The sequence below is a fragment of the Microtus pennsylvanicus genome, chromosome 4, assembly GCF_037038515.1.
Source record: "Microtus pennsylvanicus isolate mMicPen1 chromosome 4, mMicPen1.hap1, whole genome shotgun sequence".
NCBI classification, from domain to species: domain Eukaryota; kingdom Metazoa; phylum Chordata; class Mammalia; order Rodentia; family Cricetidae; genus Microtus; species Microtus pennsylvanicus.
In genome coordinates this window covers 144,193,757-144,216,867 of record NC_134582.1, presented here as the reverse complement: position 1 = coordinate 144,216,867, position 23,111 = coordinate 144,193,757, and the positions used below count along the sequence as shown (strand labels likewise).

The following is a 23,111-nucleotide window of genomic DNA, read 5'->3' as shown; positions in this document are numbered from 1 at the left end:
TTTTAGGACACACTAGGAAATCCTGTCTTAAAACCAAAACTACAGGCAAACAACAACAACAAAAAGACCTTTCCATAAACTGCAACCACCTCCTCCTCCTTTCTCTTTCTCCCCCTTTGGCCTTATTATGATTTAAAGGGTTTACCTAATACATCCTGTACTTCTCCTGGACTTATACTGAACGATTAACCCGTACCAACCCATTCACCTTTTGTCTTCATTCATCTTTGTATGCTATGTCTCATGACACTAGCCTTTTTCTGTTTTGGAATCCTGCACAGAGATCACTGTGTTCATGTTTTGGCCAGAGTTTTGACAACTAATTTCCCAGCTCCTGTTAATCAGCATCAATTGCACTGGTGTAACAAAGGTTTTGCTTTAGTGGCTGACTAGACACCACATGTTCTCACACAATGGAGTACATGAGGTTCCCAATGAAGTGGTGCCAGCACCGATTAGTATTAAAAACATTTGAGTGTCAAGAAAACTTGACTGTGAGGAGAAGGAGCAACTTGACTTCTAAACCGTGGGGCTAGGTGTTCAGTGTATACCGACACGGAATAGCAGGGTTCACATGGAGGCAGACGAGGTTGGACTCCTTTGATTCTTCATGTGCTACATAATTTTGTGTCAACTTGACACAAGTTAACTTCATCTGAGAGGAGGGAACCTCAGTTGAGAAAATGCCTCCATAAGATCAGGACATAGGTAAGTAAGCCTATAGGGCATTTTCTTAATTAGTGATTGATAGGAGAGGGCCCAGCCCATTGTGTATGATACCACCCCTGGGCTGGTAGTCCTGGGTTCTACACGAAAGCAGGCTGAGCAAGCCAAGGGAAGCAAGTCAGTAAGCAGCACCCCTCCATGGCCTTTGCATCAGTTCCTGTCTCCAGGTTCCTGCCCTGTTTGAGCTTGGGTTCCTGTCCTGACTTCATTTTGATGATGAACTGTGAAGCAGAAGCAAAAGTTGAATAAACCTTTTCCTCCCCAAATTGCTTTGGTCATCATGTTTCCTCACAGCAAGAGTAACCCTAACTAATATATTCTATGAGGCCACACAGGACCTGAGGATTTGATCTTTGTCGTTAAGACTTCATACAGTTTTCCCTCATCACCCCTGAAGACTTCTTTGAAATGATCCTGCCCCACAAGACCTAATCACAGTCTAAGTGACTGTACTTTCCTTCAGCCACCTCCATGGCAGTCCTTGTCTGGTTAAGATACTGAACACAAACCAGTTCTACTTGAGGCCTGGTGTAGTCTGGAAATGGTCACATTACCAGCCATTCCCACACAAATGAATTCTTGCAATCTGACAAGCTATGAATTTGCACTGAATTTGAAAGACCCTACAGACCCCCCCTCCCGTAGCTAGCATGCTCCCGGGGGAACGTCCTGTTTGCTTTTAAAAAATTCTCCGGATCAGCAGCCAGCCTGCTCCCGTAAGAACATCCCATGTGCTTGAGAGAGCAGGATATGTCAACAAAGCAGGTTAGCTATAAGATAGGAACAGGATGATTGTTGCCAGGCATCCATGCTGAGAGAGGAAACCATTCATGCCCCCCGCCGCATTCCGATAACCACGCTTTTGCTTCTGTAAACTTGCTTTTTGCTCTTCCCTATAAAAAGCCCGCCCTCCAGTTGGCAGGTGCGCAAGTCCTCCGAAAGACTTGCTGCCCACAGGTACCTGTGTCTACTCAATAAACCTCTTGCGATTTGCATCCGTGCGGTCTCGGCTTGTTCCTTGGCATTTGGGGAGGTCTCCTCCCGGAAAGAGGTCCTCGTCGAGGGTCTTTCAAATTAAAGTCGTTCAGGACTAAAACACCTAGCTAGCCCTTGGACTTCTAGCTATGATCATAGAGTTCATAAGGTTTTTGTAGAAGCAATCAAATTAAAATGAATGCAGTGGAGAAAGTTCTAGTCCAATAGGACCAATGGGAACACTTACATGAAGGTAGGCACACAAAGAGAGTGCCATATGAATGTGAAGATGACCCTCCATCTGTCAGCCAAGGACAAGGCCATGGCATGAACATTTCAGCCCCAGGGCAGCTACTGTGCCTTGATTGAAACCTCCAGGTTCCAGAACGGCAATAAAATACATCTAAGTTATTTATAATACCAGAGTGATCCCTTTTCTGACAGCCCTATAGATGCTAGCAAAGGATCTAATATCTATCTACTACGTGCCAGGCAGGGGTGGCACACCCTAGCCAGGGTAGGTGGTATCAAGGAAACATGGCTGGCAGATCAAGTCTTTTCCTGAGAACTCCAGTAGATTTTTATATCACATGGAGAACTGAGTTGTGGGCCCACATCCTACATGAAAGCCGTGCAGGAGGGCCTTTGTATGGCACGCTTCTGAGTGGGTTCTTGAAGTTGAAGGCTCTTTTCTAGGAATACAGCTACTTGTAATCCTCAGACAGGTGCTACTATCTTTCTCCAAGAAAATGAACTCTCTTTCTATTGGCTTGTGCAACAGAGACAGGAAACAGGCTAACATTCATTATGTGATTTGACAATTTTGTTCTTTCTGTGTGTTTGTCACCTGCTTAGATCTTAGGGACACACACTGAAGGAAACAGCACTTCTTGTGGTTTTCTTGCAGTGCTAGGAGACAGGTGACAAGCCACAGAGAAGTTCTGGGAAGTCTTTCTTGGAATGAAGGATGTAGAGGAGTCTAGATTTTTCTGCAGGTGAAGGTTCCACTGAGTAAAATATTTCATCCTCAACGACATGGATGCTTTCAAAATGGAAATAAAAGAGCTCAAAAATTCTGAGAGGCTAAAGTTTTCTTCCTCCTGTCTCCAGAGGTCTGTAATTGAACTTGGACATTGTAGACCTGGCATGCAATTCCTTATTATCACTTCCCATTTTCCCCTTTGATGTTTGGGGACTGTTCAACTGTCTTGTACCTTAATTCATCTACTGCATCTACATACCTGGTACCCTAAGAGAGTATACTGTTCATTCTCGGTCCACAACCAGTATGGTCTTTTTTTTTTTCTTTTCATTCTCTAAGCCCCCTGGGTTACCTTGCTGGTAGAGGGATTACAAATGGGGTCAAGAACATCTCAATGAGGCAATGCTATTGCAGAGGGCCAGAGTCTAGTTCCCGGCCCTCAGAACTGCCTGTAACTCCAGCTCTGGAAGATACTCTCTCTTCTTTTGGCACATGAACATACGTTCTCACCCCCACTATACATAATTAAAAATACAATAAATCTCAGAAAATGTATGTTAATGAACAAAGACAATGCTTTCTTTTCTTTTGCCGATTGAAGAGAGGTTTTCATTTCTCTTCAGTCTTCTGCAGAAGGCTAATTGTTGAGTATATTTAGCCCTGTGTGTCTGAGTTCTATCATAGTTACTTTAATAATAAAGGAACTACACACCTCCGATACCCTAAGAGAGTCCCAGTGCTATTTTTGAGGGTTTTAATGGATTCAGTACTTAGAATACCCTTGTCTGGAAGCCTGTGAAACATCACAGAATATTCTAACGCCTCTTTTCTGAGGGCTTTCTGTTCTATTTTTTGTAGTCTTTCAGAGATGGTGGAGTGGGCTGGAATGAGTCTTGGGGTTCTGCAGGCAGCAGGAGGAATCCCAATGTTTTCAGGGTGCAGGGCTGGGGAGCTTCAGGATTTAGGGGCAGCAGTGCAGCGGGAGCAGGAGGCAGGGCTTGTGGGTTTCCCCCAGGGCTGCGGCGCTGAACACTTCAGGGCAGTGTTTACGTGCATCCTAGCAACGGCTCGCGCGGGTGCCTGGGTGCCGGGCGACACTGCAGGTGAGTGGCCGCGGTGGCATGCACAGTGTTGGGGCGCGCAGCCTAAATTTCCTTCGGACCTCTCTGTCCTTGGTTCTCCTTTCGTCTCTGCTCCATCCTACTGTGTCCCTCTTGGTCCCACTGTTGTGCCTCTTCAACCTTCTCAGGTCTTTGTCTCATCCTCTACCCAGCCTCTCCAGTCTCTCGGCGGTCTTCTTTCTCTCTACCTCTCTTCCACCCTCTCGGTTCCTCTTCCTTCCTTCACTTTCCTCCTGTCCCTGAGTTGGCCTTCCACTCCTCCTTTCCCGCCTCTTCCCAGTCTCCTCTCCGCCTTCTGCTTGGCTTCCTGCTCTCACCTTGGCCTTCACCGCCCACCGTTCCCCCATATCTTCACCATATTAGTGCCCTCAGCACTTCAGCCTCAGGTTTGAAATGCGCCTGCTCAGTGCCTGGGTCCTGTATCTTCACACCTACAGGGTCGAGTTAAATCGCACCTTGTTTATGTCAGTTCTGAAACTTCATTTCCTAGGGGATGCTGAATCGTTTCTTCATGCATAGAGTGGCCAGGCATGTCCTGGCTCTCCATCGATAATACACTTGGAGATTTACATAGTCTCCGAAGAACTGGATTTGTTACAGAGATTATTTTCAAAATTGTTGCGTTTTGTTAATGATAGAGAAAGCTTGGAGGGTGGCATAAAAGAAAAATTCTATTAGAGTTGAGAAAACTAGTAATTAGTCGTTACAATTTTACAAACACACACATACACACACGTATACTTTGTTCTTTTCTAACTCTGAACTTGGAAACATTAATTCAGAGATGCTTGTTATATATTTGCTGTAGTCGTTAAGGTTAAAAGAACTAATGGATTGTTGACAATGGGGCTGGGAGACACTGTCTTGATAAACTGTAAGAGTTTGTTTGAACACCATCTGTTTTCCTTTTCTTTCCTAAGAGTATTGCTCTTGCTTTCTGGATTGTCCCAGAGTCTAAGGCATTCTTAGGGCTCCAGTTAATGCGCTAAAGAGGCTGTCCATTGGAGGGCTCCTCGTCGTTGATTGGGAAAAAGAATCTCCATAGATTTAAATGTAAGTTAAATTTACATTTCTATAAAAATTTATTGTAAGTGAAAGAACTTTTTGCATGTCTCAGCTCCTTTTAAAGTGTCTTCTAAGAAATCACCACAGTGTTGCCTGACTGCCATAGTCACGTATAATCTATAACACTCAGTTCTTTAGAAAGAGTGAAGGAAAGAGATGGTTCACACCCTGCAGGTACGATTTTGGAAGCAAAGATCACACTTATAATTAAATAGAGGCAGACCGTCCCCTGAAGCTTTTATGGATTAGATAAAGCATTTGCACATTTCCATTGTTTATACTTATTCTCAAAACACTAGGTAACTAAAGTGCCAGGCACACATGCTTGTGCATTTGACACCAAAGCACTTTCCATCAATTAGGAATAGAAAAAAGAAATCACAGAAAAATCTGTACATCATATTTTGCTTCACCAACAACTAACTCTCTCTCTCTCTCTCTCTCTCTCTCTCTCTCTCTCTCTCTCTCTTTCTCTCTCTCTCTCTCTGTGTGTGTGTGACTGTGTGTGTGTGTGTGTGTGTGTGTGTAGACAGACAGGGGAGAGAGGGGAAAAACAGAGAGGGAAGGGGAGGGGAGGGGAGGGGAGGACAGGAGAGGAGAGGAGACAGAACGTTAGAAGAGACAGAGACTCACAGGAAAGTGGTTTTCTAAAACACCTGGATATTATAACAAATACCTTGTAATGACACCTTAGTATTTTGAAACCAAGAGTACAGATAATAGTATTGTATAGGTAATATAATTTTAAACACTGATAATGCTCTGTGAAGAAAAAGAATTGTAAATGTTTAAGCATCACTATATTAGAATATCTTAAGGAGTCATCCACTCTGAGATAGAATTACCTCAATGTGGTATGTCTGTCTCCAAACTCAGGCTGATACCAGTGGTCAGAATGTAACTTAAATTTTCCGGCTGACATTGTCATGACAGTGTGATTTTCCAAGGTGTTGAGCTCTTGACTAAAACTCCACATGGAGCAAAATATGCAAACTTTTGTTTCATTTATATGGTATTTCCAAGCCTGAAGTATCCAGTGCACACTAAAACTGTGAAAACTGGTTTGTTACTTCCATAAAGTGGAGGGAAATTCTAGACTGCCGTATTGCTTATTTGAAGTTTTCCAAATACCAAAGTTTTTCAGCAGAGTTCTTCCTACTGGGCATAAGAAGAAGATTTGTATCCTTGGCACTAACCACTAAATGCCAATAATGTCTCTCTTGCTCATTTTGTAGCAACAAATAGGCATGTCTACAATGTTGCTCTCCTGCCCCCCAGCAGGAAATGGTCCTCTGGGGAGAGCTGCTGAACTCCTACTATTGGATTTCAAATTTTAATATGGTACAGAAAGTAAAATATCCACTATTGTGTCAAACCTTGTGTTTCAAAGCCTTTTTAGGACAATCTAATATTCTGGAGGGAAGGTTTTAACAGCCAATGGCTTTACAAAATATAGATGATCTATAAATAATATTATTTTTAAAATAAGTTGTGACTTTGTTCTTATTGAATGTTTCAGATAAAGTCATATTTTTACATACTAATTTCTGTTTAGCTAAAGTAAAATATATTTTATTTGGATTTGTTTTAAATTTCTTGCTACACTGTTTTGATAACCTGTTTAAAAAAAAGACTAAAAAGTCTCTGCCCAGTCCCCACATCTGCCGCATTTACTCTTAAGAAAACAATGCTTCTGTTTTGCACACGATCTACAAACAGGATATATGGGACTCTCTCAGATACCCTGAATAAGCACAATATATTGTATTAACTCTCATCAAAAATTAAAATATTTAATTTTCAACAATTCACAGTCACAGTTTGATCCTATTTTTTATTAACCCCAGAGGCATGTGAGGGACTTAAGGCACTTGGAAGAAGGCTTTTCCTCCATCACTGCGCCCGTTCAGAAACTATGACTTTGAGAAAGCCAAAACAAAAAAATTAGTTTAATTGCCTAATTCTAAATGATGTGTAGCTCAGATGAAATGTGCACTTCTCACTAAACCCCCAACCTCTTTTAGGCTGGGAAACAACACTCTCAATCTCTGGTTCTGTTTTTCCATTCTTGAAGTTCTCTTTTTGAGCTTTCTGTCCAGCTGTTCTTTTTCTTAGACCCTTGGAAATTAAAAAGGCATTATTAACTTTAGGGCAGGCTGATATTGGAAACTCCTTCAATACGAGTTAGTTTTATGTAGTTATGCTTAGCTGTTTTATCGCATTGAAGAAAGTTTAGATTGTTAAAAATGTAGACTGTAGGTTGGATAGTACTAGAGTAAAATCTTGAGGACAAAGAATGTTTGTATGAGAATGTGGAAGCCTCTAACTCCTTCTGTTTTGTTGTAGTTTGTGTTCTGTGGTTGGCTTGGAGTATTAACAGACCCATGGGTGTGGCGTTGACCAGATCGGCACAGTGGACAGCTGCAGGGTATGGAACTGGAACCCTGGAGATCACCCCACTGAACGAGTCAATATTGAATGAAATTAATAAGTTTGTGGAGTCTTTCATTTATAAATATCCCCAAGAGGCAAAATTCATTTTTGTAGAACCACTTGAGTGGAAAACAAATTTGGAGCCCTCAGCATTTGAATCAGGTTATATTATCAGGTAAGTTACTTAGTTGCTTCTAGAATTTAGTGACAACTTTGTATAGAGTTTCACTGACTGGTAGAGGAGTCAGGCCTAATAATAATTCCCTAAACTGGATATTGCAGAGTGGACATACAAAGGAAACTTAAGAGTATTTCAAGTGGCAAACATGGGAGTTGTCTACTTTTTAATGCAAATGTCATTCCTTTTGATAGAGGATGCATTTTCCAGATCTCAACTTCCAATGTCCACTCCCTTTTCCTGCTTGCCTTTCCACTCATCTATATGACCTTCTGGATATTAATAGTTCCTAGTTTGTGATATAGCTAAATCATTATAGTATTTAACCATATCATTCCCTAGAAAGACAAGAGGAGGGTGGAGGATTTTGCTCAGTGGAAGAGAAACTAGAACCCCGGGCTGGGGCCATGTCAGAGCTGCACCTACCGCTCCCCACCCATGATCCTTAAGGGAGGAAATTCTTAGCAACCTGCTCAAAAATGCAATTTACAAAGATTCGACCACTAGCTTAAAGGGTAGGGTAACAGTTCATCTCTTTTGAATATGTGTGTGAACATGTGTGTGTGCATATGCATACTTATATGTGTGGACTTATAATTGCCATGGTTAGAAATACACATATGTTTCACTGTGTGCTGTAATGTGTGTGTTTACTTGAGCATGCACCCTCACTTAATTATGTAGCTTGGTCACTCTCTTTCTTGTTACTTGTCCCTTTTTGAGATTTCCTTTTCTCCCTTAAAAACTGATCTCATAAAAAGCAATTTCCCAGTTCTCTGAAGCTTCCTGCAGATAGCTTTCTTCTTTCCCTTGGGATTGTTTGGACAATAAAGTCAAGATTTCATTTTCACAATTGCAAACCCATTCCTAAACTGCATTGAAGAGCCTTTTCTTAATTTTTTAATTTTTAATGGTATGGTGCATATTCCAAAGCTCACTATCTGCCCTACTGTTGCTCATTTATAGATGCCCAATTTTTGGTTGCTTCTACTTAAGTTCATTTTTTTTAAGTTTGGAAGATGGACTCAGCTGCAAAATCTATTAGAAACACATTAACTACTTTGTACAGAGATGGTTTTAGAGCAGATGACAGAAAAGTTGTCATCATACCTGGCCTCTGCACTACTTCTGTGTGCCAAGTCCAAACATGACCACATCTGTCTTTTTAGTGTTGGGATGCAATATACTCCTCAAATGTGTCACTGTTTTTCTTTCTTTTGAACAAATTCTTTTGACTTAGTTCCCATATGTAGACTTTGCCTGCGGTCTTCCTGCATGCTGTCCCCCCCTAAGTGGGAGGCTTGGACATTTTGATACCATGTGTATCTTGAAAACAGTGGCCCCTTGACTACTTTACTTCTGTAAAATTTGTTAAGAAACTTTTGCTGTCAATTGTTTTTGTTTCTGACCTTTACTGAAGAAACCTTTGATGTTGGATGAGAGAGGTTCAGTAGTATCACTTGCTGGGAATTAAACCATGCTTGTGTGGCTCTAATGAAAACCAGATGGGTACTGATTGCCTATAAAAAGGCAAAATTTACAGATAAGATTCTGTTCATAGCAGAAAATACTAAATGCTTTGTGTTTAACTCTAACTCTTGCTTCACACGACAAATTAAGGAATGGTCAATAACCTAGAGTCACTTTCCTGTGACTGTAAGAAAATACCTGAGACAATCAACTGAAAGGAGGAAAAACTTTGATACTTCTTTCTGCCTCACCCCCTTTTTGGGAACCATGATGAGGTAAAAGAAATATGTGGTGGAAGAGTGTGCCTCATGGTACCTGGAAAAAGATGAAAGAGTTGGAAGACACAAAGTCCCAATGTCTTCCTCAAGGTCACACCTCTGGCATCTTAGTTTTCTTTCTTGTTGCTGTGAGAAAACACCTTGACAAGAGAAACGTAAGAGAAAGATGGTTTGTCTGGCTCACAGTTGTAGGTAATAGTCCATTATGGAAGAAGAGTCAGACTAGCAGGAGGGAGCTAATCACATCACATGCAAGGTCAGAGAGCAGAGAGGGATAAATAGACTCATGCTGCTGCTCTGTCATGGCAGTGTCAACCTGATGCAAACCCAGACGTATCTGGGAAGAGAGAATGTCAAGTGAGTGATTGCCTCCATCAGATGTACTTGAGGACATGTCTGTGGCAGATTTTCTTAATTGCTAGTTGATGTAGTAGGGCCCAGCCTGGGAAAGTGGGGTTGGATTACATAAAAAGGGTACCTGAAAACTCCAGGAGAACCAAGTCAGTAAGCAGTGTTCCTGTATTATTTCTGCTTCATTCCTTTCTTTTAGGCTTTCTTTTAGGCCTGTAAACCAAATAAACCCTTTCTTCCCAGGTTGGCTCTGGTCAGTGTTTTACCACAGCAACAAAAAGCAAACCAGAACAGAGACTGGTGCCAGGAAAATGGGGTGATCTGTGATGGACCTGGCCATTTGGCTCTTATACTTTGGACTCTTGTGGGAAGAATGTGAAGGATTTTGGAACTTGAAGCTGGAAATGCCAAGAGTGTTCAGCGCTTACTGAGCTGTTGTAGGAGATTGGAACATGAGAATATCAAGAAGACACTGGGACTTTGTGTCTTCCAACTCCAACAGATGATGGAGGCTAATGAAATTTCAGGGGGATGCTTGAGAGTCCCTCAAAGACTCTTGGGAACATTTGTGTGATATTTTCCATTGGGAATCTGTGGTTTCTGGTCTTTTGGGGCAGGAGAATCAGGTATGGCTGACAAGAGACTAGCCTCACTAATTTGAAACCTTTACTTTGCTAGAATAATCAATGCAGCTTAGCTGGAGCTGAAAAAAAATCATCTGAGATTAATAAAAGACCAGAATTACCGAGGTACAATCTTCTAGGAAACACTTCCTCGGAGTTCGTACATAGAAGTTGTGGTCTATAGGGGCCAAGACTGCATCTCAAAGTGGATGCTAATGTTGGCAATGTGTAAGACTTTCCCATGTGGTATGGGTTTTGAAGGCATCAAAGAAAGGAGCTGAGGTTTGGTATCATGAAAGGCTAATAGAGGCCATTGGCATAGGTGCTACCCTAGTTGTAGTGAAGTCCCCAGGATTGAAAGGGTCTTGGGAGAAAACTGAGGCTTGGCACGATAAGAAGCCATTGGTAAAAATAAAGTCTTGGTTGTAGTGGTGATTCCTGGATACTGGAGATGCCAAGAAAATTTCATGACCACCAAGGATAACAGTACATATGTAGTGGAGCTAGCCTGAGACTACCAGACAAGCTATGTATGCTGTAAAAAGCAGAGATGGATAGGTAATAATAATCAAGCCTGTTGGAGCCCAGAAGATCATGAGCAAGTCCCAGATGTCAGATTGTAATTTTGCTCTGGATCATTCTCCTTGGATTAAAAAGTTTGCAACTTATTTTGGATTTTTCAGAAACTCACAAAATGAGATTTTGGATTGTTAAAGAGACTTTAGACTTTAAAAGTTTTTATAATTTTAAAGACGTTTAGACTTTTAAAGTTGGACTGTGTTTTATAGTTTAATAGTAACACAAGGTCTTGGGGATAAAGAAAGGCTATGGTTTAAAGTGATGTATGAACCTTATCAAGGGATGTAATATCATGGTTCCTGCCAACCTGAAACAAACATATTCCAGTAGAGAGATTCTCATCTGAAGAATTACATCTATTAGACTGGCCTAAGGGCATTTTTAAATTGTCAGTTGATGTAGGAAGGCCCAGCCCACTATTGGTTATGCCATTCCTAGACAGATTGGCTTGAAATGGGTAAGATAGCTGAGAAAACCAGGAGAACCAAGTCAGTAATCAGCCTTCCTCTGTAGTGTCTGCTTTAGTTCTGACCTGTAGGTTCCTGCCTTGAACTCCTGCCCAGTCTTCCCTTCATGTACAGGAATATCCTTCAATGCTTGAGCTGATGCTTCTGCTGTGACAATCTTTTGTCCTATGCCCCTTGTTCTACAAGTCAGCTTTCTCTGCCTCAAGTCTGCCCTGTGGCTAAACTGTGTCTTGTGCAGCTATTGATGGGACAATTATTCTTTAACCTATGCTGGCCTGTATGTGTTCTTTGTGATAGCCAGTTCAAGTTTGACCTGCCTTCTCCTGGTGAGTGAGCAGCTGATACTCAAATCCAATCCTTTAGACGTGTAGAAAAAAATAATCTTCTTCTTCATCCACCCTTCTGTTGTCTTTGGTACAGGTTCCTTTTGCTTTTGATTTGTTTTATTTTTTTTTCTGAGACAGAGTTTCTTTGTGTAGACCAGGTTGGCCTTGAACTCACAGAGATCCTTCAGGCTCTATCTCCTGAGTCCTGGGATTAAAATCGTATGCTACTACTGCCTAGTGTGGTACAGGCTCTTATTGAATAGATGAATGCAATGTGTTCCTCCTGGAACTACACCCTACATGTTAATCCTGCAGGAATGTTTGCCAATAGTTCTCCAGTGTAGTTTATTTTGGGGGAAATAGTTTTCATTTTCAAATAAACTAGTGTTCTCTTCTTGTTAATGTTTGGCATTTTTAATTGTTATGAATTAGACTTGTTCTAGAATATTTTCATTATGTATACAAGACTGGTGATGCTTACCCTATATCTCCCTTCCAGCCCTGAGCACCCTCCTCCTACCCACAATTCTCATGTCTGTCTGCCTTGTTTTGTGATCCATTGAGCTTGACAGTTGTCTGTGTGATCACAGGCTTGGCATAGGCTTGGTGCCATCCACTGGAGCTTGGCAGGTTCTTCTTTACCATGCCGATACCCTGCTTTCACAAGCCTTAATTTTTCTTTCTTTCTTTTTTTTTTTTTACTTTTTTTCATCACTTATAAATAGGGTTGAATTACATTCTCTTCAGGGTTATTTCCAACCTTCAGAACTGTGTGTTGTGGGAGGCAATTGTACTATCATGAAATGTCTGTTTCCTTGGTCACAACATACAGGTTGCTTTGTTTTGTTTGCAGTTTTGGTGATTGGAGCCCACGGTTCTACACATGTTAGGCAAGTGATGTGTCATTGAGCTGTGCTCCCAGCCCTGTTTAATGTTTGCTACTGAACACATTTTTGTGTGTGTGTGTTTTTAACCCCTAAAATACAAATACCTTCTGAGTCTCTTTTCCTGTGCTATTGTTTAGTTGTACATTTATGAGTAATTACTCTTTTGGAACATTAAAGTCATGTTGAAGCTTTAAAATATTTTAGTATATATTTTAATATATATCTTCCTGCATTCCTGATTTGTCGTATCAATGGAGTATTTCTCCAATTCCAGTTTGAAAGTCTCTCTAGTTGGACAGTGGGCTTCATTGTCAGCACCTTCTTTTGTTTAATATTTGCTAAGTTTATCTGTTATTAAACATGTATATGGTGTGTGCGTGTGAGCATGTATGTCAATATCAGAGGGCAGCTTTTAAAAATTGTTTCTCCCCTTCCATCATGTAAGTTCCGGGGATTGATGAGTCATCAGATTTGCTCAGCGGGGTCTTTAATGTGTTGAGTCTTCACTCCAGCCCAGCCCATTCTTCTTGAGTGGGGTGCAATGTTTTTCTTTCCAAGATGTTCAGATGTTAGAAATGATGAAACTGAAGTTTCCTTTTGTGCACCCTGTGGTGCTGTCGCTCTCATACCTTTGCTGAATTATAAACTTCAGGTGGTAAGCAGTGAGAGACACCCCCCACACACTTGCCTAGTTCCCACCATGAGTTTCACTAGCCCAGTTCAATGGCTTTATGTTTTTGGCTGTCAGTCTATAGCTCATCCCTATGATCATCAATTTACCACAGAGTGACCATTCTTTTAAAGGAGTCAGTCACCTTTAGAAATGGCCTTCATCTTGCAGAGTATCCCAGGAGCTCGTTATGTGGAAAAGACAGTTTCCACACAGATGTCATGACCAAGTTGGCATGTATTGTATGCATTCAGTTATCCCACAGATATTTAGTCAGCATCTTCTAGATGCAGTTACTAATTGAGGCACTGGAGATGGGTACCAGGCAGTACCACACTGAGAGAGATCCTGTGGTAGCTTATTGTTGCTGCCACAAATGACCACCAGACCAGCTAATCTTCCGGCAGGCAGCATCTAAAATGAATCTGCAGGGTGAAAAATATCAAAGTATGATAGGGCACATTGATTCATAAGACTGCAGGAGAATATGTTCTTCCTGTTCATAACCCCTGCAAGTTTCTTCCAGTTTTTGGCTTGTGTCCATACAGAGCTGTCACCCAGCTTCCATCCTCTTAAGGATCTTTACCTCCCTGTTTGCTTCTAATAGTACAGAAGCAGAGTTGTCTTCCTGGGTCATACTCCTTAACTTAGTTTGCCTGCTTGTCTATCAGTTCAATCCCTTGTTTCCAAAGGGATTATTTTGGAAGGCTATTATTCTGTCTCCCACTGTCTCTTTCTCTGCTTAGTGCCAGTTGACTGGGGTAAATGTCTCTCAAAGACTCCTGTGATAAAGTCTTGGTAATCAAGGAGATGGAAGGAGCTTTAAGAGATATGCCAACTAAGAAATGCCCACATTGCAGCTTCGGTACAGACTGTGGGCTATTCAGATGCAAGCACCTCTTGGGGGTATCAACATGTAATGAAATAATGTCTGCAGTAGTTGGTTGAAAGACTAGACATGTAATTCATGCTATAAGTAATAGAAATCTATCAATATCACTCATGAAACTCTTATTTAAATTTCAACCAAAAATAAAAAAATGGATAAAGCACAAACCTGGAAAACTAGGGAAAGGCCATTGGGGATAGATGGGAGGTGGGGATCGGGGGAGGAGAGGAGGGAGGGAAACTGTGGTTGGTATGTAAAATGAATGAAAAAACTTAACTGAATAATTTTTATTCTTGAAACGGAAAAACTGCTTACAATGCTAAGGACACAGAAACTGAATTATGGGGTTCAGACTGGGGGGATAGCCTGCAGAAGGTCCTAGCTTGCCTTTCTGTTCGCAAACACGAAGTGGTGGAGGAAATTCCCAACCACTAATTACTGTGGCATAAAAATTTTCACAAATAAAGTAACATTGGAGAACCCCAGAGTGTGAGGGCCTTGGTGGGAGCTTGTTCAAAAGACCCCAGAAAACAGCAGATTCTTTGAGACACAGACCTGAAAACCATGGTGAATGGAGTTCGGAGTGAATTCTAGGAACTGTGGGGATGATGTCTCCAGGAGGACTGGTGCCCACAGTGGCTGCTGGGAGCTTTCGAGTTGTCACTGAGCAGGAGAGCTTCCAGTCAGAGTCAGTTCTAGTTCCTGGAGATTGGGGGTACAATGTAGAAATATCTTCATAATGTCTTCTGGTATGAAGATAACTTCAGTTTTCTTCTCTCCACCCCCATTTTGTAGTGAAATGACTGCCAAATCAGAAGAAGTTGATAAAGACGGGGAGCCCCTGCTGTTTCTTTCTGTGCCTCACGTTCAAGTCAGGAGCTTTGGGCAGCTGGCACAGTTGTTATCAGCTGCCAAAGACAACAAGCTGCAGGAGGCCCAGGCCTGTATTGAAGGTGATATGGACTCTCCACTTGGCATTTGAGCTTTCAGACACACAATCTTGGAGGAAGGGGAGACCTTTACTATATTTACTTCAAAAAAATCTACCATGTAAAAGATTAAAAAGTCATATGTACCATTTCATGAGGATTGTCATTCATTTCCCTTGGCTGAGCTGTTAGTGCCCACACCCAGTTTCTGCTTTACATGGAAAGTCTGATGTGTCAGGAGCAGCCTTCTAGGTTTCTCACTTTTCACATACGGCTTCTGGAAGACCCAGTGCCCTGTGGTATGTAAGCTCATGTCAGAAGACAGGTTCCAGGACCAACATGAGTCTACCTCCTCTTGGAAGACCAGTGCCCTGTGGTATGTAAGCTCAGGTTAGCAGACAGGTTCCAGGACCAACATGAGTCTACCTCCTCTTGGAAGACCGCATTGTGCATGACGTCTGTTTCCTCCAATAGGGATTTGAGCTTGTTCCCGGGCAGAGACAGATCTTCTCATGTTCCTCTCTTATTCCTCAACCATCACAGACTTCTTCTGTGAATAGTTATGTGCATTCAGCTCCATGAGAGAGTTTCTTTTGTTGAAGAGATACACTAACCTCATTATCATTCACCCATAAGTGTCTAATGTGGAAAGTACTGTGGTAGTTACCTCTTAAACTTGGGTTACACACATTTCCCATCAGGAGAAACACCCACTCATAGGTAATGATGTATCCTATGTCTTTGTGGGCTTAGAATAGGTGACTAGTGAATTACAGGAATGTGGTTAAAACTAAATTCTGCCTACTTCTATGTGAGGTGAGAGAATGCTCCTTAAAAATAAAAATGTTAGGGCTGGAGAGATGACTCAGTGGGTAATCACACTTGTGCAAACATTAGGAATTGAGTTCAAACCCCAGAACTGACACAAAAATCTGGGCAGAGGTGACCCTGGCACTGTGGGGATGAGACAGGCAGGGGTCTCTGGAGCTAATTGCCAGCTTAGATCCAGGTTCAGTGCAGACTCAGTATTCAGGAGGGCAAAGAATGATAGAACAGAGTACTGCCATCCTTCATGTACCTCTGCAAGCATGACTGTGTGCAAGCAGCTTCATTTTATCTCATTCCAGCTGCTCATTGTATAGCCACCTATACAACAAAGCTACTACTTTGAGTAGGGATGAAATCCCGAGTGCAGAGTCAGATTCAAGACAGTTAGCAGAAAAGACATAATCCGGGGACCACTGTATACTTGTTTTAGCTAACTGGTCATCATTCTTTGACAAATTTTGTCCTTTCTGTAAGATCATGCTATGTAAGGTTCATAGCACAGGATCATTTGCAAGTCAGATCTTCCCTTGCTGTTTATTTTTTGTCTTTTTAAAAATATTTATTAAACAACAGTCACAAGGAGGGTCAGTTGAAGTGCTTGACGTGTGGCCTGTTCCTTGGTTCTGTTTCTTGTCTCACATCAAATCATACAAAGCAATCTTCTATGGCACAGCTCACTTTCTGTTGGCAAGGTAAAGTCATCATTTCAGTGTTGTTAGACTATTAGAATTTGTCTTATGCACATTGTCCCTCCACATCCTAATAATTTCAGAGTTTCATTTTTCTAGAATGTTCTGTTCTAAACCAAGTTTCTCTCATTTCCCCTTACTTTTAACTATATTGTTTTTGACTTTTACAAATTCCACTTTTTGCATCCCTGGGATCCAGTTTTGTTTCTGTATAACCCTGGCCAGGAGTTTTTACTTGTCTTCCACAGCTTGGAACACAGGCAAATGCTGGCTACATTGATTTTCCCAACCCTTATCATCAAGAGGTCAGACTGTGTGCACCAAAAGGCACTGATAGGTTAGGCACTTCAAGCATGTGGAAAAATTGTAGCAGACCTGTAGAGAGAAGGAAACGTTCTTGGGAAAGAAAGAGCTTAGGAATGGGGAACAAAGGCAGGCATAGACAGGTGCAGACAAGGAATTGGAAACAGTTGCAGGCATAGCTTTTGTAGGCAAAAGTATTCTCTTCAAACCAACTCCGAGCATGTTAGTTGAATGTATCTACTGCACACAGTATCCTACAGTCAACAAAAGAAGGGCGTTAGTCTTGGTTTTGGTCTTACTAGAAAGAGGATATAACACAAGGATATAACAGCTGATATAACACAAGGAAGAGCATATGAAGAGGTTGAAGACAGCTCCTAATACAACAGACTCTCAGAAAGAGAGAGGAACCTAACAGGCTTGGCCAGAGATAACTGAATTCAAGGAGCTAGTTAAGGAGAATTTGGTGGGATTTTTTAGTCTTTGTATCTGGATAATCTTTAATATTTATATTGATAGATTTTTTTTATCAGCTAACAGAGACCCTATCGTGAAAATCTTGGGCTCGGATTATGGTGAAACGAAAGAAGATTCCACTACCTTAACTATTCTTGATACGATCAACAAAGACAATGAAACGTATACCAAAAGGAAAATTGCCATCCTGCTGAAGCAACTGGACCTGCATCTGCTCAATCATTCCCTTAAGCACATCTCACTGTGAGTGTGAAGAGAAGCAGTTCAAGACTAGTTACAAAACTATGCTTTCAGTATTGTAGAGAGGAAGTTACTGCTGTTGAGTTAACATTTCAGTTTACAGGAACAAAATGTCCAGTCTATTGTATTTATTTATACAAGATCTAATGACAATTTCTTACCAATGCTAAGATAGTCTAATGGGGTTTTCTTCAGGCCAGAAGGCTTTAAACACCTGGTTATTTTCAAAGACTCTTTAGATAACTGCACATATCATTAAGTGGCAATACAAATAGCATGCAGGGTTTATATAGGACAACTTGTGCTTATATTTCTAGTATTTTTTAGTCTGTGGTGCTCTTATTATGAAATGAATACTTGGGAGTAGGCAAGATGGCTCAACAGATAGAGACAGATGCTGCGAAGCCTGATGACCTAAGTTCTACCCCTTGGTGAAGGGAGAAAACTGACTCACACAGCTTATCTTATGACCTCAATGGATGGCCTGTTGCCTGCACATGTGCCCACACACAGGTACACACAAATAAAGAAGCAATTTTAAAAGAAATTGACATTTGTGTGTATTTAGTGTTACTGTAGATAGGATTTTCTTTTCTGTTTACTTTTTATTTTTTCAAGATTTTAGCTATGTACCTACTGTATGTTAGGACTTTCACTCTCATAGCTCCATTTTTGAGAAACTCTTTCCCCTCCCACTGGTTCATTGGTCCCCTTTGTCTCTCTGGACATTTTGTCTTCTACTTACAAGTCATACATGTATACACATGATTTTCTTCATCAATATAAAACCTAGGTTTTTAAAATGGTTAAAATGACTTCAGTATTAATTGCAAATAGGCACCCCCACCACCACACACACACGTTATGGGATGTATCCATGTGTTTCATTTTGATTCTGTTTCAAAGCACTTGATTTTTTAATGTTTGTTTCAGAGAGATCCGTTTGAATCCAGCGACATTTAAGAAAGACATTGAGCTGCTCAAACGTTTTTCCGGAAAAGGGGAGCAGACAGTGTTGGAGTCAATTGAATACACTTCAGGTTTGTGACTTCTCAGGTTAATTTGACATGATTTATATTTTCATAACTGTGTTTGAAACACTTTCCCATGGTTGTATTCCAGTTGAATATTCAAGATAATGAACTCTCTTATATCTCACAACACCTATTTTGTTGAAGCAGATATACTTTCAACTTGCTAAGTTGAACTCCTCCTACTTATGGTTTCAGATTATGAATATTCAAATGGCTGTCGTGCCCCACCATGGAGACAGATTCAAGGGGATATTTGTTATGTGCTGGTGAAACCGCATGATGTGGATACTCTGTGCATCACCTGCAATGCAGAAGGAGTGTTTTTAAATGGTGTAAGTACTTTTTAAAGAAACATAGCAAAACAGGATGTCTAGGGTTCTGTGCTAAGCATGTGAGGGATGGCTTATATTGTGGGTTGCGTCCTGATGGTTGTAGACAAAGGAGCATTGCTCTGAGAGACAGAAGCCTGATCCTTTTCCATTCATCTCCCGAATGAATTCCAAACCATCTTAGAATCAGCACTGCAGGGCATGGAGCCAGGTTTTGAAAAAAAGGGCTTAGAAATAACCCTTCCCACATCTCCAAGATAACATTCCTTTAACAGAATTTGTTACATGTGGATTAAAGCTAGAAAAGGGCTAAGGAATAAGACGGGCAATTTTGGAAATATCTGTAGTTTATATCCCAAGAGTTCTAGGGCAAGGGAACAGAAGGGGGTCTTCAGTGTTGAAGCGAGGAGCAAAAGCCCCAGCTGTAGAGAGTCCCCTTCTTGGCAGCACTTATTTCGGTGGAGTTCAGAGAGAGTCTTGACAAAGCAGGCCTTAGCTTGGAGGTGTGGATGCTGCCCAGTTTGTGCTGATACCTTTTGAGGTGACAACCTGGGACCTGAGCCTTTGAAGGTGGAGCACCAGGCTCCCCTAATGATATCTTGGAGACTCTGGGAGAAGCAGAAACTGGACACTGAAATCAACTATTACATGGGGAGCAAGAAAAGGAAAACTGGGTTGACCCGCTGGGACAGTGGGCACTTTAGAAGAAGTGACATTCTTCCTTTGATCCTTGCTGTCTGAACTCAGACAACAAATCAACCTACCAAAACAGAAATTGAGTTTAGATTCTAAGACTAAGGATGAAAGTGATAAGCAGCATACAGCCTCTGAGATCCTAGGTTAGCACATGTGAATTCTGGTCTCTTTTTGAGTTACTGAACTCACTAGGAGGAGCTCAGCCACCTCCTCAGTAATCTCATCTTTGGAACCTTAGGTGTGAATTTGGGATTTACAAGAAGGTTTCAGGTCCTGACTGAGAACCCCCCCCCCATCACAGCAGTGACTTCGCAAGGTCTTAGGCCCTGCCTGTGTTGGTTTGAGGGTCCTAGTACCACCTCTAGGAAGACCTTATGGAATCTTCTGGCACCTTTGAGTGCTTTTCCCTCATTAGTAGTTAACTTGACTTATTTCTGCATGCAGAAAATAGGTCATAATTCTGCTCATTGGTTTGTGTGTTTTTTTAGAAAAGTAAAATTTCTAGTAGAAAATATAAAAGAAGAAATGATTTCTTTTCACTTGTAGAGAGGAGCAAGCAGCTTGTGTTTCTATCAAGGATTAGATTATGAAGCATTAAATATTTCTTTCAGATGTAAAAGAAAAATTCAAACACACAAACCAGAAAAACTTCCAATTCCCAAATATTAAAAACAGTATAGTTGTGCTGGTTGAGACTGCTCATTAGTTTCCCAGAAGTCCGGACCCAAAATAATCACTCAGAAACTGTATTATTACAACACTGTTTGGCCTATTAGTTCATGCTTCTTATTGGCTAGCTCTCATATCTTAAATTAACCCATTCCTTTTATTTTATATTTTACCACGAGGCTCGTGGTTTACTGGCAAGGCTTTAGGCGGCTGTCTCTTCCAGGGCTACATGGTATTTCTCTAACTCCACCTTCTCTATCTGCTTGGAATTCTGGCCTTGCCCTATTCTGTGCTGCAATAGGCCCCAAACAGCTTCTTTATTAAACAATGATCTTCACAGCATACAGAGAGAAATTCTACATCACCTCCCCTTTTCTGTCTAAATTAAAAGGAAGGTTTCAACCTTAACATAGCAAGATTACATACAACAAAACAGTTATCAAGCAAGAATTTTAGTTACAATATTCATATCTACTTTATCTTTTATCATAACTAAGGAAAACTATAATCATAACTATCATTTCTTCAATTTTATCAAAGACTCCAGAAGAATTTCATATTGCCTAAGTAAACAGGAAGTGCATTGTAAGCAACTTCCAAAACTCTAGAATTGACAAAGACATCTTGCTACCGGACAGTCATCCAAAGTTCTTCTGTAACATTGTGGGCAACCATCTTTAGCCTATAGGCCCATAGTATCTGGCAGATTTTTCCATGAAGTTGGAAATTCCAATGATAGTTCTGCCTATACCGGCAGTTTGTTAGTCACTTTCTTCTGTGTCCTTCAGAATGTCTGGTAGATTCTTTTTTTTTCTTTCTTTCTTTTTTTTTTTTTATTTTTGAGACAGGGTTTCTCCGTAGCTTTTGTTCCTGTCCTGGAACTAGCTCTTTTAGACCAGAATGGCCTCAAACTCACAGAGATCCTCCTGCCTCTGCCTCCCAAGTGCTGGGATTAAAGACTTGCGCCACCACCACCCGGCTGTCTGGTAGATTCTTTCATGAAGCAGGAACCCCAAAGGACTGTCTCACCTTCTTTATGCAGCTTCTGTGGGTCCTACATGTCTAGTTCATACAGCATAGCATCAAGCAGTCCAGGCAAGAACAGTTTCTTGCCCAAATGGCTAGCAAACTCCATAAGGAGCATCTTTGATACCTTTCACCTCTTGAAGTATATTGGTGCCACTGGAAGCAAATGTGTCTCATTGTCATGAAAAGTCCTAAGATCTTACACATTTTAAATGCCATATTCTGTTAGTCTTTGAAAGGTTTGAAGAATAACTGTGCATATGAAATATATCTCTGTACATCTAGAAAACCTAACGACTACAAGTTTGACTATTATAGATGATTATCTATTAACCTGTATTTCTTAATATATATTACATTTTTAAATGAGCTGCACAAACATAATACTGACACCAAGAATAGAAATATATATAACAAAATTGACCTTAAATTTATATTAATAAAGCAAGGTATACAAATACAGAGTATCAATGTATATAGCATATTCCCCTTTAAATGTAAGCAAACATTTACAAACAATATCTGGGAATTTGGGCATAGTTCTCTCCAAACTGCTTTCTGCTTTCATTGGGTTCATGAAGACCTTTCTGAGGATATTGGTCCACCAAACCACATTAGCCTGTAAAATATCCACAGGTTCTCATTTTCTGCAAAAATATAGGCAGAACCTGTTTTCCAAAGCAACATATCTTTAGACCCAAATTTTGAAGTCAAGATACCTTTAAAACATATATGTTGGTTTACCTTAGCAGCCCATACATGAAATGTCTCTCTGTACTTACCTCCTTTCACAATCAAAAAATTAAAATAAAATAGAATTATATATATTATATACATTATATATTATGTATAATATTATATATATTCTAGACTCTCTGTGTATACTACCTCTTTACATAGCTTATTTTTCTTTACTCCTTTAATCTATGACAGTCTGTACTCTGTCTCTTTAAAGACTTTGCTTTATTTTTTTCTATATTCTTTTTCTTCCCTCTCTCTCAAGCCCATGTATATTTATCCAACACTGTGACCCATTTAGAGGTCTTTTCCATCTGATTTGTCTTTATTGTGTATTGGTTATCCTTTTCTGACCAGGACTGCTTCTTAAAATGCTAAGCTGCATGGCTAGGATTAAATTGCTTTGCCTTTTGGCTCTGCCCAGTCCAACATGGCAGATGTCCCTTCACTGCCTCTGAGAATGCTAGGTGGGAGCCGTCCTCACCACCTTAACTCTGGTAACCAGTTGACCCATTCTGCCACCAACTAACTTGCAGCATACTGCCCACAAACCCCATTTAAGTACTCAGCCTCCTGAGAGAGTCAAGCATGACCAGGAACTTATGCTGAGTCAGTAAGCCTTCTCTTAAAGGAGCCACAGCACCACTGCTCACCACCAGAAAACAGATTCCATCTGAAAAAAAAATGTGACCTCCAAAAAACTCTGCTTTGGTTCCTATTTTTATGGGTCTAGAAGCCCTTTTAAAAAAACAAAACAAAACCTTTTTTAGGTTTTATGTGGATCTATGCCCCAGACAGTTGGTACCATTCTGTTGGTTGAGACAGTTCATTTGTTTCATGGCTGCCCAGACCTGAAATAACCACACATTAACTGTATTAGTTCAACACTGCTTGGCCAATTAGCTCATGCTTCTTATTGGCTAGCTCTTATATCTCAAATTAACCCATTCCTATTATTTTATATTTTACCATGAGGCTTGTGGTTTACTGGCAAGACTCTGGGTGTCTGCCTCCTCTGGCAGCTACATAGTGTCTCCCTAACTCTGTCTACTCTCTCTTCCTCTATCTTCTTGGAATTCCTGCCTTGCCCTATTCTGTGCTGCAATGGGCCCAATGAAGCTTCTTTAGTAACT

The 23,111-nt window shown here is 40.8% G+C and overlaps 1 protein-coding gene across 1 annotated transcript in view; it reads left to right on the top strand.

The window, feature by feature from the left end:
- Positions 1-3,748: 3,748 nt before the first annotated feature.
- Positions 3,749-23,111, top strand: part of Odad2 (outer dynein arm docking complex subunit 2) — a 154,721-nt gene continuing 135,358 nt past the window's right edge. Inside the window, exons 1-7 of the mRNA XM_075971115.1 lie at positions 3,749-3,786; positions 4,725-4,857; positions 7,216-7,477; positions 14,816-14,973; positions 17,303-17,489; positions 18,420-18,526; positions 18,716-18,852. Of these exons, the coding sequence (XP_075827230.1) occupies positions 7,254-7,477; positions 14,816-14,973; positions 17,303-17,489; positions 18,420-18,526; positions 18,716-18,852 (813 nt within the window). The 5' untranslated portion in view covers positions 3,749-3,786; positions 4,725-4,857; positions 7,216-7,253. The remainder of the gene's footprint in view (positions 3,787-4,724; positions 4,858-7,215; positions 7,478-14,815; positions 14,974-17,302; positions 17,490-18,419; positions 18,527-18,715; positions 18,853-23,111) is intronic.